This window comes from Hemitrygon akajei, chromosome 11, assembly GCF_048418815.1.
Source record: "Hemitrygon akajei chromosome 11, sHemAka1.3, whole genome shotgun sequence".
Taxonomy (NCBI): domain Eukaryota; kingdom Metazoa; phylum Chordata; class Chondrichthyes; order Myliobatiformes; family Dasyatidae; genus Hemitrygon; species Hemitrygon akajei.
Genome location: NC_133134.1, coordinates 70,948,506 through 70,962,350, shown reverse-complemented (window position 1 = coordinate 70,962,350; position 13,845 = coordinate 70,948,506). Strand labels below are relative to the sequence as shown.

At 42.1% G+C, this 13,845-nt stretch overlaps 1 protein-coding gene across 5 annotated transcripts in view; it reads right to left on the bottom strand.

Moving 5' to 3' along the window:
* The window catches only part of lcmt1 (leucine carboxyl methyltransferase 1), a 128,689-nt gene that overhangs the window by 99,766 nt on the left and 15,078 nt on the right, over nt 1–13,845 (bottom strand). For all 5 annotated transcript variants that reach the window (XM_073061077.1, XM_073061079.1, XM_073061078.1 and 2 more), the window contains exon 4: nt 5,767–5,888. In XM_073061077.1, coding sequence (XP_072917178.1) covers nt 5,767–5,888 — 122 coding nt within the window. The remainder of the gene's footprint in view (nt 1–5,766; nt 5,889–13,845) is intronic.

Below are 13,845 nucleotides of genomic sequence, written 5' to 3'. Positions count from 1 at the left end.
GTATAGAAAACTGGCAAAGTATAAAGAGTGATACAGATCAGACGCAGATATGGACAGAGAAATGGCAAATGAAGTTTAAGTTAGATAAAAGTGAGGTGTTGCATCTTGGTCGGGCAAATGCAAGGAGATAGTACACTGTTAAGGGTAAGACCTTCAACAATGTTGCTAAGCAGAGAGATCTTGGGGTCCAAGTTTATAGCTCCATGAAAGTGGATACACCAGCCGAAAGATGGTGAAGAAGGCTTATGAAATGCTTGCTTTTATTAATTGAGGCATTGAGTTCAAAAGTCAAGATGTTATGTTGCAACTTTATATAACTGGTTAGGCCACGAGTATTGCATACAGCTCTGGTCACCTACTATAGAAAAGATATTGAGGCTTTGGTGAGGGTGCAGAAGAGGTTTACCAGGATTCTGCCTGGTTTAGAGTGCATGTGCTATATGAGTGGCTGGACAAACTTGAGTTGTTTTCTTTCGATCAGTGGAGGCTGAGGGGAGATCTGATGGAGGTGTATAAGATTATGAGAAGCATTGATAGAGTAGACAGGGAATATCGTTTTCCCAGGGTCAAAATGTCTAATACCAGAGGGCATGCATTGAAGGTGAAAGGGGGTAGGTTCAAGGGAGATGTGGGGGTAAATTTTTTTTTAATCAGAAAGTGGTGGATGCCTGAAATGCGCTGCATGGTATGGTTGTAGAGGCAAATACATTAGAGGCTTTTAAGAGACATTTAGATAGACACACAGATGTGAGGAAGATGGATGGATATGGACATCATATAGGTAGGAGGCATTAGTTTTATTAGGGGGTGAGATTGATTTACTTTTTAGAAACATTGTGGCCTGAAGGGCATGTTCCTGTGCTGTACTGTTCTATGCTCTATGATGGTACTCAATTCCGCGACTCAATTAATGTCAACATACCACATACCTTTCTAACCACACTATCAACTTGCACTGCAAGTTTGAGGAATTAATGGATATGAACCTCAAGATCCCTCTGTTCCTCCACACTGCCTAGAATCCTGCCATTCAATCTGTATTCTACCTTCAAGTTGAAGCTTCCAAAATGAATCGCTTCACACTCTTCCATAATTAAACCATCTGCCACTTCTCAACCCAGCTCTGCATCCTATCAACGTTCCATTGTAAATTACAACCCTCTACATTATCCACACCACCACCAACCCTCATCATCTGAAAATTTACTAACTCACCATTCCACTTCCCCATCCAAGTTATTTATAAAAATTACATAGAGCAGGCATCCCGGAACAGATCTCTGTGGAACACTGCCCTCCATCTACTACCACCCTTTGCCGCCTCTAGGCAAGCCAATTCTGAATCCATGCAGACATGTTTCCTAAATCCCATGCCTTGTGACTTTCTGAATGTGGAAGTTGTCCTCACCCTCATCTCCTACATTTCCTGAACATATGTATCTTTCTGCCACCTTAACAGTGATAGAGCTTCTCTTGTCCTTACTGACCACCCCATGAGCCTCCACATCCAACACATCATCCTCTGAAAGGTCCACCATCTCCAAAGGGATCCTACCACTAAACACCTCCCCCTCTTTCTGCAGGGATTGCTCCCTCCGTGATTCCCATGTGCATTTGATCCTCCCCACTAATCACTCTCCTGGCATTTATCCCTGCAAGTAGCCAAAGAACTACACCTACCTATTCACCACCTCTCTCCCCTCCATTCAGGGTCACAAAGTCCTTTGAGGTGAGGCAATACTTCACCTGAAAATCTGCTGGGATAATCTGCTGCTCCCGATGCAGCCTGCTCTACATTGGTGAGACCCATTGTAAATTGGGGGAACCACTTCATTAAGCACCTCGCTCCATCTGTCAAAGCAGAACTTCCTGGTGGGTGGCCAAGCATTTTAATTCCGATTCCCTTTCCCGGAAATTGCGGATGCATTGGTAATCATTTTCCAATGTTCCTTAGATTCAGGATCAGTTCCTGAGGATTGGAGAATGGCTAATGTTATCCCACTTTTTAAGAAAGGAGGGAGGGAGAAAACAGAGAACTATCGTCCTGTCAGCCTAACATCAGTAGTGGGGAAGATGCAAGAGTCCATTATTAAAGATGAAATAGTGGCATATCTAGATAGCAGTGATAGGATTGGGCCAAGCCAGCATGGATTTACCAAGGGAAAATCATGCTTGACTAATCTATTGGAGTTTTTCGAGGATGTAACCAGGAAGTTAGACAAGGGAGATCCAGTGGATGTAGTGTACCTCGATTTTCAGAAGGCATTTGATAAGGTCCCACATAGGAGATTGGTGGGTAAAATCAGAGCTCATGGCATTGGGGGGAAGATATTGACATGGATAGAAAACTGGTTGGCAGATAGAAAACAAAGGGTAACGGTGAATGGGTGTTTCTCGGAATGGCAGGTGGTGACTAGTGGGGTGGCACAGGGCTCGGTATTGGGACCACAGCTGTTTACGATTTACATCAACGATTTAGATGAAGGCATTGAGAATAACATCAGCAAGTTTGCTGATGATATTAAGCTGGGTGGCAGTGTGACATGTGATGAGGATGTTAGGAGAATTCAGAGTGACTTGGATAGGCTGAGTGAGTGGGCAGATACTTGGCAGATGACTTTTAATGTGAATAAGTGTGAGGTTATCCACTTTGGGAGTAAGAACAGGAAGGCAGATTATTATCTGAATGGTGTAGTTAGGTAAGGGAGAAATACAAAGAGATCTAGGAGTCCTTGTTCATCAGTCACTGAAGGTGAATGAGCAAGTGCAGCAGGCAGTGAAGAAGGCTAATGGAATGTTGGCCTTTATTACAAAGGGAATTGAGTACAAGAGCAAGGAAATCCTTTTGCATTTGTACAGGGCCCTGGTGAGACCACACCTGGAGTATTGTGTACAGTTTTGGTCTCCAGGGTTAAGGAAGGACATCCTGGCTATAGAGGAAGTGCAGCGTAGATCCACGAGGTTAATTCCTGGGATGTCCGGACTGTCTTACGCAGAGGGGTTAGAGAGACTGGGCTTGTACACGCTGGAAATAAGGAGATTGAGAGGGGATCTGATTGCAACATATAAGATTATTAAGGGATTGGACAAGATAGAGGCAGGAAATATGTTCCAGATGCTGGAAGAGTCCAGTACCAGAGGGCATGGTTTGAGAATAAGGGGTAGGTCATTTAGGACAGAGTTAAGGAAAAACTTCTTCTCCCAGAGAGTTGTGGGGGTCTGGAATGCACTGCCTCGGAAGGCAGTGGAGGCCAATTCTCTGGATGCTTTCAAGAAGGAGCTAGATAGGTATCTTATGGATAGGGGAATCAAGGGATATGGGGACAAGGCAGGAACCGGGTATTGATCGTAGATGATCAGCCATTGATCTCAGAATGGCAGTGCAGGCTCGAAGGGCCGAATGGTCTACTTCTGCACCTATTGTCTATTGTCTACATGTCAATCTATGGCCTCCTCTTGCACCATGATGAGGCCACCCTCAGGGTGGATGAGCAACTCCTTATAATCTATCTGAGTAGACTCCAACCTGATGGCATGAACATCGATTTCTCCTTCCAGTAAAAAAAATCCTCCCCATCCCCTCTTCTTCTATTTCCCACTCTGGCTCCTTACCTCTTGTTACCTGCCAATCACTTCCTCCTTGCTCTTTCTCCTATGGTCTTCTATCAGAGTCCTTCCTATCAACTTGGCTTCACCAATCATCTTCCAGCTATCCTTCCTCCCCTACATCTTTTGTTCTGACATCTTCCTCGCCAGTCTTGAACAAGGGTCATCAATTGTTTATTTATTTCCATAGATGCTGCCTGACTTGCTGAGTTCCTCCACCATTTTGTGTGTGTTGCTCTTAATAAAATCCATGTGCATCATGTGCATACATTCCTGTACTGTCCATTTCTTTGAGTACATCCATTACCAAGTTCCAACCTAATTTTCATATTTTTCATAATTTCATAATTCATCATAATTTTCTCTCCCCCAATTAAATATTTTCCAATACTGTCTGCTCCTCTCTCTCCAAGGCTATGCAAATGTCAGAGAGCTGTGGTAACTGTCTCTGAAATGCTCACCCACCAAGAGATCTGTCACCTGACCAGATTCACTGTCTAGTACCAGATCCACAATGGCCTCTCCTCTAGTCAGCCTGTCTACATACCGTGTCAAACATCCTTTCTGTATTCATGCAAGAAGTTCCGTTTCATCTAAACTTTTTGCACTGAGGTGTGCCAATGAATATTAGGGAAGTTCAAGTCACAAGAACAACCCTTTTATTTTTTCATCTTTCCAAAATCTACCTCATAATCTCAGTGTTTCTGTTGATATTGGGGTGTGGGTGTGGAATGCACCCAATAAAGTGATTACTCCCTGTTTCTTACTTTCACTCATTCACTCAGATTAAGGTTACTGCTAAAACGTTGTCTAACGAACATGCCATCTGGTGCAAACCCTTATTTTAATGAGAGCATCAAAAATTGAAACACATAGAATCCAAGCTAAATTAGCAAATTGGATCTAAATTGGGTTTGTAATTGGTAATTGCAGAGTATTGCTCCTCTGACTGGAAGTCTGTAAAGCTGGGAACTTTAAGTTTACACATCTGCTTGTATGTCTGATTGGTGGCTGAGATAGCCTTACGTTATGGGGTTATACAGTTCAGCTGTTAAGTTAGGTGGAGCAATGAAAGAAGGAATTTAATCTTAGTACGTGCCAGCTGCTATATACAACCTGAATGGCTGGACCTGGGTAAGTAGTGAAAAACAGGGGGAATGTGGTGTAAAGCCAGCATACCCCTAAGAGTGGCAGATGACATATGAAGAATACATATGGAATACTTGCCTTGATTAAATGGGCATAGAATACAAGAGCTTGGTAGACGTGCTACAAAATTATCAAACATCAGTTAAGCTACATGCAGTTCTGATCACAATACTCCAGAAAGGATGTAATTGCACTGGAGGAGATTCACATTGTTTTCTGGGTTGGAGTGTTTCAGTTATTAGACTTAGATAGGCTATGTTTATTTTTCATAGAGCAGAAGAGGCTGGGGGGAAAGGTGAACAAAGACAACACTTGGGTGGGCTGGTGGAAGTGTGAAAGAAACAGAGAGAGTGGGTTACCTGAAATTGGGAAAAACAATCTTCAGACCATTGGGTGCAAATTACCCAAGCAGAGTATGAAGATTTGATCTAATTTGCATTTGGCATCACCTGTGACTTTAAGAAGACCAAGAACAAATCAATATAGGAATGGCAAGGGGAACTGAAATAGCATGCAACCTTTTGTCTCCACAGATACTGTTTGACCCATTGCTCCAAGTCATTTCTCTGTAATATACATTGGTATATGATAGTGAGCATTCACAAGGTGGGCCAAAGGGTTTGTTTTTGTTCTGTATGGTGTACATAGGTCCTAATATACAAAGAACTACCCACAAAGGAGTCATGGCAGTTTACAATTGCATAGATTACGTTCAAACTTGACATGTCCACCAGAAGTAAGTAAGATCCTCTGTAATGCAGTACATTTTCCTCCCTGGATGCACTGCTTGTTATATTGCATTGGGATGTGTTTGTTTAAAATTGTTCTGGGGATATTTTGCTTGGGTTATATTATGGTGGAATTACATTGTAAACATTTTGGGTGTATTTGGGCAGAGTTCTTTTGAGAAGTGTTTCTGACTAGTTGTTTGACTGATCACTTCACCCAAACTACACAGCCACTAACTAATGTATGTAAAAATTATGACCACTATAACTAGCCCATTAATACCTTGAGTCTCCAAAAAGTTGTGTCCAGGCCTGCACCCAGGTTTAGAACTTGACAATCACAGTTGGTTTTCTTTACAAAAGCATCCAGTAATAAATTCACTGCTTTTACACGAGCATAATAACCTGCAAAGAAAAATAGAAGTTTAGGAGCAAAAATATTGTCCCAAGACTTAATTAACACAACCAATATCCAGTGTTAGATGATTTCCAGAAATGCAGCAGTTCAGTTTACCCTCAAAGGCAGAAGAATCTGGTGTGGTTTTCTACATTGAATGTCAGCAAAGAGAGATTCTGGCTTTATGGTGTTACATGCCAAACAGTATCTGATAATTACCACTTAGGTGCATATATTAAAATAAGTCACTTAGGCAGAATAGCAGGTCTTCAAAACAAATTCCAAGATGAGTTTCCCACCATCAAACATTCTAGGGGTCACTACTTTTCAAGTACACAATATAACCAAGGAAGTAATACATAAAAGCAGGAGTAGACCAATAGTCCTTTAAACCTTGTTCAAGTTTATGGCTAACCTCTGTCAGGGCTACTTTGCAACAAGAACCCCATATTGCTCCACTGTAGATGTACCTGGCATTACCAGAACCTATTGTGAACTGATAAAACCTGATATGCAAGCACTGCAACACAAACATGCCACAATACAACTTAATACAATGTGCCCTAACAACCCAAGGGTACACTGATGTGATCCAACTAAAATGACCACACAAAGACCCCAAAGTATGCTCACCCAAATCCACCATAATATAACCTAAGCAAAATATCCCCAAAACAATTTTAAACAAACACATCCCAATGCAATATAACAAGCAGTGCATCCAGATATAAAGAGAGAAAACATAATGCATTACAACTCAACAGAAATAGCCCAGACAACCTGATACAATGTCCTGATGTTACACAACAAAAACAGACCCCAAATATTATGCAAATGTAATCCATGCAACCTGAAGCAACATCAAGCAAATACTCCCCTGTGTAATCATATGCAAATACACCATAAAACAACAATACTCACTCCTGTTGTCCATACAATGTGCTGCAATTGCTCATGGAAGCAAATGTGTTGCAGCATTATGCAACAAAACTGTTTTACAGAATTTTTTTACATGTGCCCAAGACTTTTGCACAGTGCTGTATTATTCCTGAGGTATGCTTCCCACCTCAAAGTGCAAATGTTCCCTGATACAAAAGACATAAACATGCCCCTACACAACATGCAACAATGCAATGTAAACTCACCTCATTCCAACAAAATACAACAAAAAAATGCCTCAATACAATGTGATGAAAACACTCAATGCAAAGCAATATAACTACTGGATGCCACATGACGCAATGAGATACATTATCCCAATGCAATGTGACACAGATGGACCCTGACAATGTGATGCAACCTCACTGCCTGGTGCAACCAGACACAAGCTCTGTAAAACATTAAGATGCGAACTTGTCCCAATACAAAAGGAAAAGCATATGCCTCAATGCAATGTGATGTAATGCAGCATAAATGTACCCCAATGCAATGTATGTACTATGGAATCAGCAGTGCAATGAAATGCATGCTCCCTGACTTAACCCCACATTCATTCCCACCTACAACCAGACATTTTCCAGCACATTGCAAAGAAAACATACCCCAATGCATTGCAATGATATTATGACCAGCTGGAATGGCAGCAAAACAACCTCTGGTGTGATGCCTCATAAATGGCCCAATGAAAGACTATCCAATGAAATACAATGCCAGTGTGTCTGATGACAAGTGAAGTAAGCACACCTCAGCAATATTGTGACAACCTAGCACAGTGGTCCCCAAGGAAATGATATGATTTGGCAATATGAAGTGATATGAGTCAGCTGCACCTTTCCTCATTCCGTCTGTTGAACTTGAACACAAGTGAAGTCATTACCCACACGAAGTCATCAGTCGTCTAAACGTAGTGACACCCTCGCATCAGGGATCATTGGTTGGCCTTGGGTAACCGGCCGAGAAGTGCCGTTGCTACTGGCTTGGAGTGTGGACAGATGGGCACCGCCTCTAAACCTGTGTAGCACTACGAATGTTTGTGGGGAACCCGGTGCTAAAATATTTGCAGACGACCTAATTCGGGCTCAGGGTTTCGTAAGTAGTAGAGCAGCTACCTTGCTGAGATCTACTGAAAGTCATCCCTCGAGCCAAACTTTTGTCAGCCGATCGATCCTACCTACCTATGGGGGGGGGGGGGGGGGGGCGGGCACCCTGTCACACTCCTTGCTCGGTTGGTCGCTCTCTCCGGACTGCGACTGCTGCGGCCCCGGCACAGGGACCTCCGGCCCTTACCTTGTCCTCTCACTGGTGTGTTGCAATGATTCTATATGTTCATACAAGGAAAATATGCGCTGTGTGTTTAATATCCAAATGTTACTTAAAATGTTATGATGCTATTGACTTATAAGTGAGTTATAATTGACTTATCACTATATTCATGCGAGGAAAATATGTGCTGTGTGCTTAATATTAAATTCGTTAGATAAACCCTTTTAAAAATGAAATTGAGTGTATTAGCCACTTATAAGTGACTTATAGTTGACATATCACCTATATTCCGGTCGTGATTAACACCAGTCAGCCAGTCCGCAAGAATATTGTCAATATTAAACTGGTCCATGGTGCAAAAAAGTTTGGTGACCCCTGTCCTAGCACAACATAAAACAAATATAACCCAACAAAATGTGACACAAGCAGATATGCATACGCATGAAACAAGACAGACATGCTACCCAATGCACTCATTCTGAATGCAACAAAAAAATGCACCATAATGAAATGCATTGAAAATTCATTCCTGCAAAATGCCACAAAGATGCACACCAGTGAAGCACAACAAAAACATATCCTAGCAAAATGCAATACAAACAAACATTTAATCTGCAAGATGCAATGACAAATATCTCCACAACCTGACACAGTACATTACTAATGATATCCAAATTGCCTGAAGGGACACAATGCAAACACACCAGTTGCATCATGATGTAAATAGCACTGGAGGAGAGAACATCCAGAGACAGACATACACAGCACAGAACTAATCCATTCAACACAATATCCATGTCAAACCATTTACCCCAGCCTTTCCCCGTAACCTCTGATGCCCTGCCCAATCAAGAACCTATCAAGCTCTGCCTTAAACACACCCAATGACCTGGGTCTCCACTGCTGCCTGTGGTAACAAATTTCACAAATTCTGCAACGGCTGCCTAAAGAAATTTCTCGCATTTCAATTCTATCCTGAGGCTGTGCCCTCTTGTCCAAGCCTCCCCCACCATGGGAAACATCCTTTCCACATCTACTCTGTCTAGGCCTTTCAACAAAAGACTTCAATGAGATTCTCCCTCATCCTTCTAAATTCCAGTGAGTATAGACCCAGAACTATCAAACATCCCTCATATGATAGATAACCCTTTCATTTTCGGAATCACCCTTGTGAACATCCTCTGAACCCTCTCTAATGCCAGCACATCTTTTCTTAGAAAAGGAGCCCAAAACTGTTCATAATACTTAAGGTGAGGCCTCACCAGTGCTTTATAGAACCTCAGCATCACATTCCTGTTCTTGTATTCTTGACCTTTTGAAATGAATACTAACATTGCATTTGCCATCCTCACCAACGACTCTACCTGCAAGTTAACCATTAGGGTGTTCAAGGATTCCCAAGTCCCCTTGCATCTCCGATTTTTAGATTTTTTCCCAATTTAGAAAATAATCTGCATATTTATTTCTACTACCAAAGTACATGACCATGCACTTCCAATATTGTATTCCGTTTGCCATTTTCTTGCCCATTCTCCTAATCTCTCCAAGTCCTTCTGCACCCTACCCGTCTCAACTCGACCTTCCCTTCCACCAATCTTCATAACATCTGCAAACTTGGCAACAAAGTCATCTATTTCATCATATAAATCACTGATATACAGCATAAGGAGCAGTCCCAACACTGACCCCTGCAGAACACCACTAATTACTGGCAGCCAACCAGAAAAGGATCCTTTTATTCCCACTCGCTGACTCCTACCAATCAGCCAATGTTGTAAGCTTGCCAGTAACTTTCCTGTAATGCCATAGGCTTTTAACTTCATAAGCAGCCTCATGTGTGGCACTTTGCCTAAGGCTGTCTGAAAGTCCAAATATACAATATCTACTGCATCCTCTTTATCTATCCTGCTTGCAATCTCGTCAAAGAATTCCTTCAGGTTTGTCATTTAAGATCTTCCCTTGAGAAAACCATGCTCACTTTGTCCTATCTTGTCCTGTATCACCATGCACTCCATAACCTCATCCTTAACAACTGACTCCAACATCTTCCCAACCACTGAGGTTACGTTAACTGGCCTAAAATCTCCTTTCCACTGCCTTCGTCCTTTCTTGAAAAGTGGAGTGGCATTTACAATTTTTCAATCCTCTGGCACTACCCAGACATTCTCTTCCCTCACACCCATAGAACAATAGAACACCACAGCACAGTACAGGCCCTTCAGCCCTCCATGTTGTGTTGACCCATATAATCCTTAAAAAAGTACTAAACCCACACTACCTCATAACCCTCCATTTTTCTTTCATCCATGTGCCTGTTCAAGAGGCTCTTAAATACCCCTAATGTTTTAGCCTCCACCACCATCCTTGGCAAGTCATTTCAGGCACTCACAACCCTCCATGTAAAAACTTACCCCTGATGTCTTCCCTAAACTTCCCTCCCTTAATTTTGTACAGATGCCCTCTGGTGTTTGCTATTGGTGTCCTGGGAAACAGGTACTAACTATCCACCCTATCAATGCCTCTCATAATCTTGTAGACCTCTATCAAGTCCCCTCTCATTCTTCTACACTCCAAGAGAAAAGTCCCAGCTCTGCTAACCTTGCTTCATATGACTTGTTCTCCAATCCAGGCAACATCCTGGTAAATCTCCTCTGCACCCTCTCTATGCTTCCACATCCTTCCTATAACAAGGTGACCAGAATTGAACACAATACTCTAAGTGCGGTCTCACCAGAGATTTGTAGAGTTGCAACATGACCTCTCTACTCTTGAACTCAATCCCCCGTTAATGAAGCCTAGCATCCCATAGGCCTTCTTAACTACCCTATTAACCTGTGCAGCGACCTTGACGGATGTATGGATTTGAACCCCAAGGTCCCTTTGTTCATCCACACTCTTAAGTAACCGACCATTAATCCTGTATTCAGTCTTCTGGTTTGTCCTTCCAAAATGCATCACCTCACACTTGTCCTCCTCAACTCCTCAACTGTCACCCCTTCAACATCTGGCACACTGCTAATGTCTTCCACAGTGAAGACTGGTGTAAAGTACTCATTTAGTTCATCTGCCATCTCCTCGTCCCGTTATTATTTCTCCAGCCTCATTTTCTAGTGGTCCTATATCCACTCTCATTTCTCTTTTATTTTCCACGTGCTTGAAAAAGCTTGATATTGATTGCTGGCTTCTTTCATATTTCATCTTTTCCTTCCTAATGATTCTTTTAGTTGCTCTCTGTGGCTTTTAAAAGCTTCCCAATCCTCTATCTTCCCAATCCTCTATCTTCCCACTAATTTTTGCTTCGTTGTATGCCCTCTCTTTTGCTTTTAACTTGGCTTTGACTTCCCTTGTCAGCCATGGTTGTATTATTTTGCCATTTCAGAATTTCTAAATTTTGGAATAATCTATTCTGTACATTCCTTATTTTTCTTCTTAAACCCTCCCACCATTGCTGCTCTGCTGTCATCCCTGCCAGCATCTCCTTCCAATTTACTTTGATCAACTCCTCTGTCATACCACTGTAATTTCCTTTACTCCACTGAAATACTTCAATATCAGGCTTTACTTTCTTCTTATCAAATTTCAAGTTGAATTCGGTTATACTGTGATCACTGTAACCTGATGGTTCTTTTACCTTAAGTTCCCTCATCGCCTCCGGTTCATTACATGACACCCAATCCATTCCCTCGTAATAGCTAATCCCCAGTAGGCTCAGCGACAAACTGCTCTAAGAAGCCATCTTGTAGGCTTTCAACAAACTCACTCTCTTTAGATTCATTACCAATCCATTACCTGATTTTCCCAATCGACATCTCCCATTTTGACTCGCCTTTTCTATTTCCCTTTGTAATCTGTGGTCCACATCCCAGCTGCTGTTGGGAGGCCTGGAAAAACTGTCAATAGGGTCCCTTTACCCTTGTAGTTTGTTAACTCAACCCACAAGGATTCTGCATCTTCTGATCCTATGTCACATCTTTCTACTGATTTGATGCCATTCTTTACCAGCAGAGCCACGCCATCCTCGCATCTGCCTACTATTATTCCTCCAATAGAATGTGTAACCTTGGGCATTCAGCTCCCAACTACAAACATCCTTCAGCCATGATTCAGTGATGGCCACAACAACATATCTGACAATCTGTAAAAGTGCAACAAGATCATCCACCTTATTTCTTATACTTTGTGAATTAAGATATAACACCGAGTACTATATTTGCTACCCATTTTGATTCTGCATCCCTTATACACTGATTCTCACCCTGCTGGCTGCAATTTTGTCCTGTCATCTGCCTGCCCTTCGTGACAGTCTGGTTACACTCTGTCTTTGCTTTTTTACCATCTGCCCTATCCTGGGTCCCTTCACTATGGTTCCCACCCCCGGTAGGGTGGCCAACCTTTTACATTCCGTGTGTCAATTTTTTCACGCACGAGTTCAGATGTGCCATACAACTCTTGTACCCCCATTCAATTCTTGTAAAAATATGCTAATATAATATAAAAGGTTGAATAAGTTAGGTCTTTATTCTTTGGAGCATAGAAGGTTGAGGGGGGACTTGATAGAGGTACTTAAAATTATGAGGGGGATAGATAGAGTTGACGTGGATAGGCTTTTTCCATTGAGAGTAGGGGAGATTCAAACAAGAGGACACAAGTTGAGAGTTGGGGGCAAAAGTTTAGGGGTAACACGAGGGTTAAAGACAGGGTCTGATTAGGAACAGTCAACATGGATTTGTGTGTGAAAGGTCACCTTTGACGAACCTTATTGAATTTTTTGAAGAGGTTACGAGGAAAGTTGATGAGGGTAAAGCAGTGGATGTTGTCTATATGGACTTCAGTAAGGCCTTTGACAAGGTTCCACATGGAAGGTTCAATCGTTAGGTATTAATATTGAAGTAGTAAAATGGATTCAACAGTGGCTGGATAGGAGATGCCAGAGAGTAGTGGTGGATAACTGTTGGTCAAGTTGGAGGCCGGTGACTAGTGGTGTGCCTCAGGGATCTGTACTGGGTCCAATGTTGTTTGTCATAAACATTAATGATCTGGATGATGGGGTGGTAAATTGGATTAGTAAGTATGTAGATGATACTAAGATAGGTGGCGTTATGGATAATGATGTAGGTTTTCAAAGCTTGCAGAGAGATTTAGGCCAGTTAGAAGAGTGGGCTGAAAGATGGCAGATGGAGTTTAATGCTGATAAGTGTGAGGTGCTACATTTTGGTAGGAATAATCCAAATAGGACATACATGGTAAATGGTAGGGCATTGAGGAATGCAGTAGAACAGAGTGATCTGGGAATAATGATGCATAGTTCCCTGAAGGTGGAATCTCATGTGGATAGGGTGGTGAAGAAAGCTTTTGGTATGCTGGCCTTTATAAATCAGAGCATTGAGTATGGGGTTGCGGTGATGAACCCTGATAAAGGGTTTTGGCTCAAAACATCGTCACTACCTCCTCCCATAGATGCTGTCTAGCCTGCTGAGTTCTGCCAGCACTTTGTGTTTTCATTTTTTTCATTGAGTTTAGGAGTTGGGATGTAATGTTAAAATTGTACAAGGCATTGGTGAGGCCGAATTTGGAGTATTGTGTACAGTTCTGGTCACCAAATTATAGGAAAGATATCTACAAAATAGAGAGAGTACAGAGAAGATTTACTAGAATGTTACCTGGGTTTCAGCATCTAAGTTACAGAGAAAGGTTGAACAAGTTAGGCTTTTATTCTTTGGAGCGTAGAAGGTTGGGGGGGACTTGATAGAGGTATTTAAAATT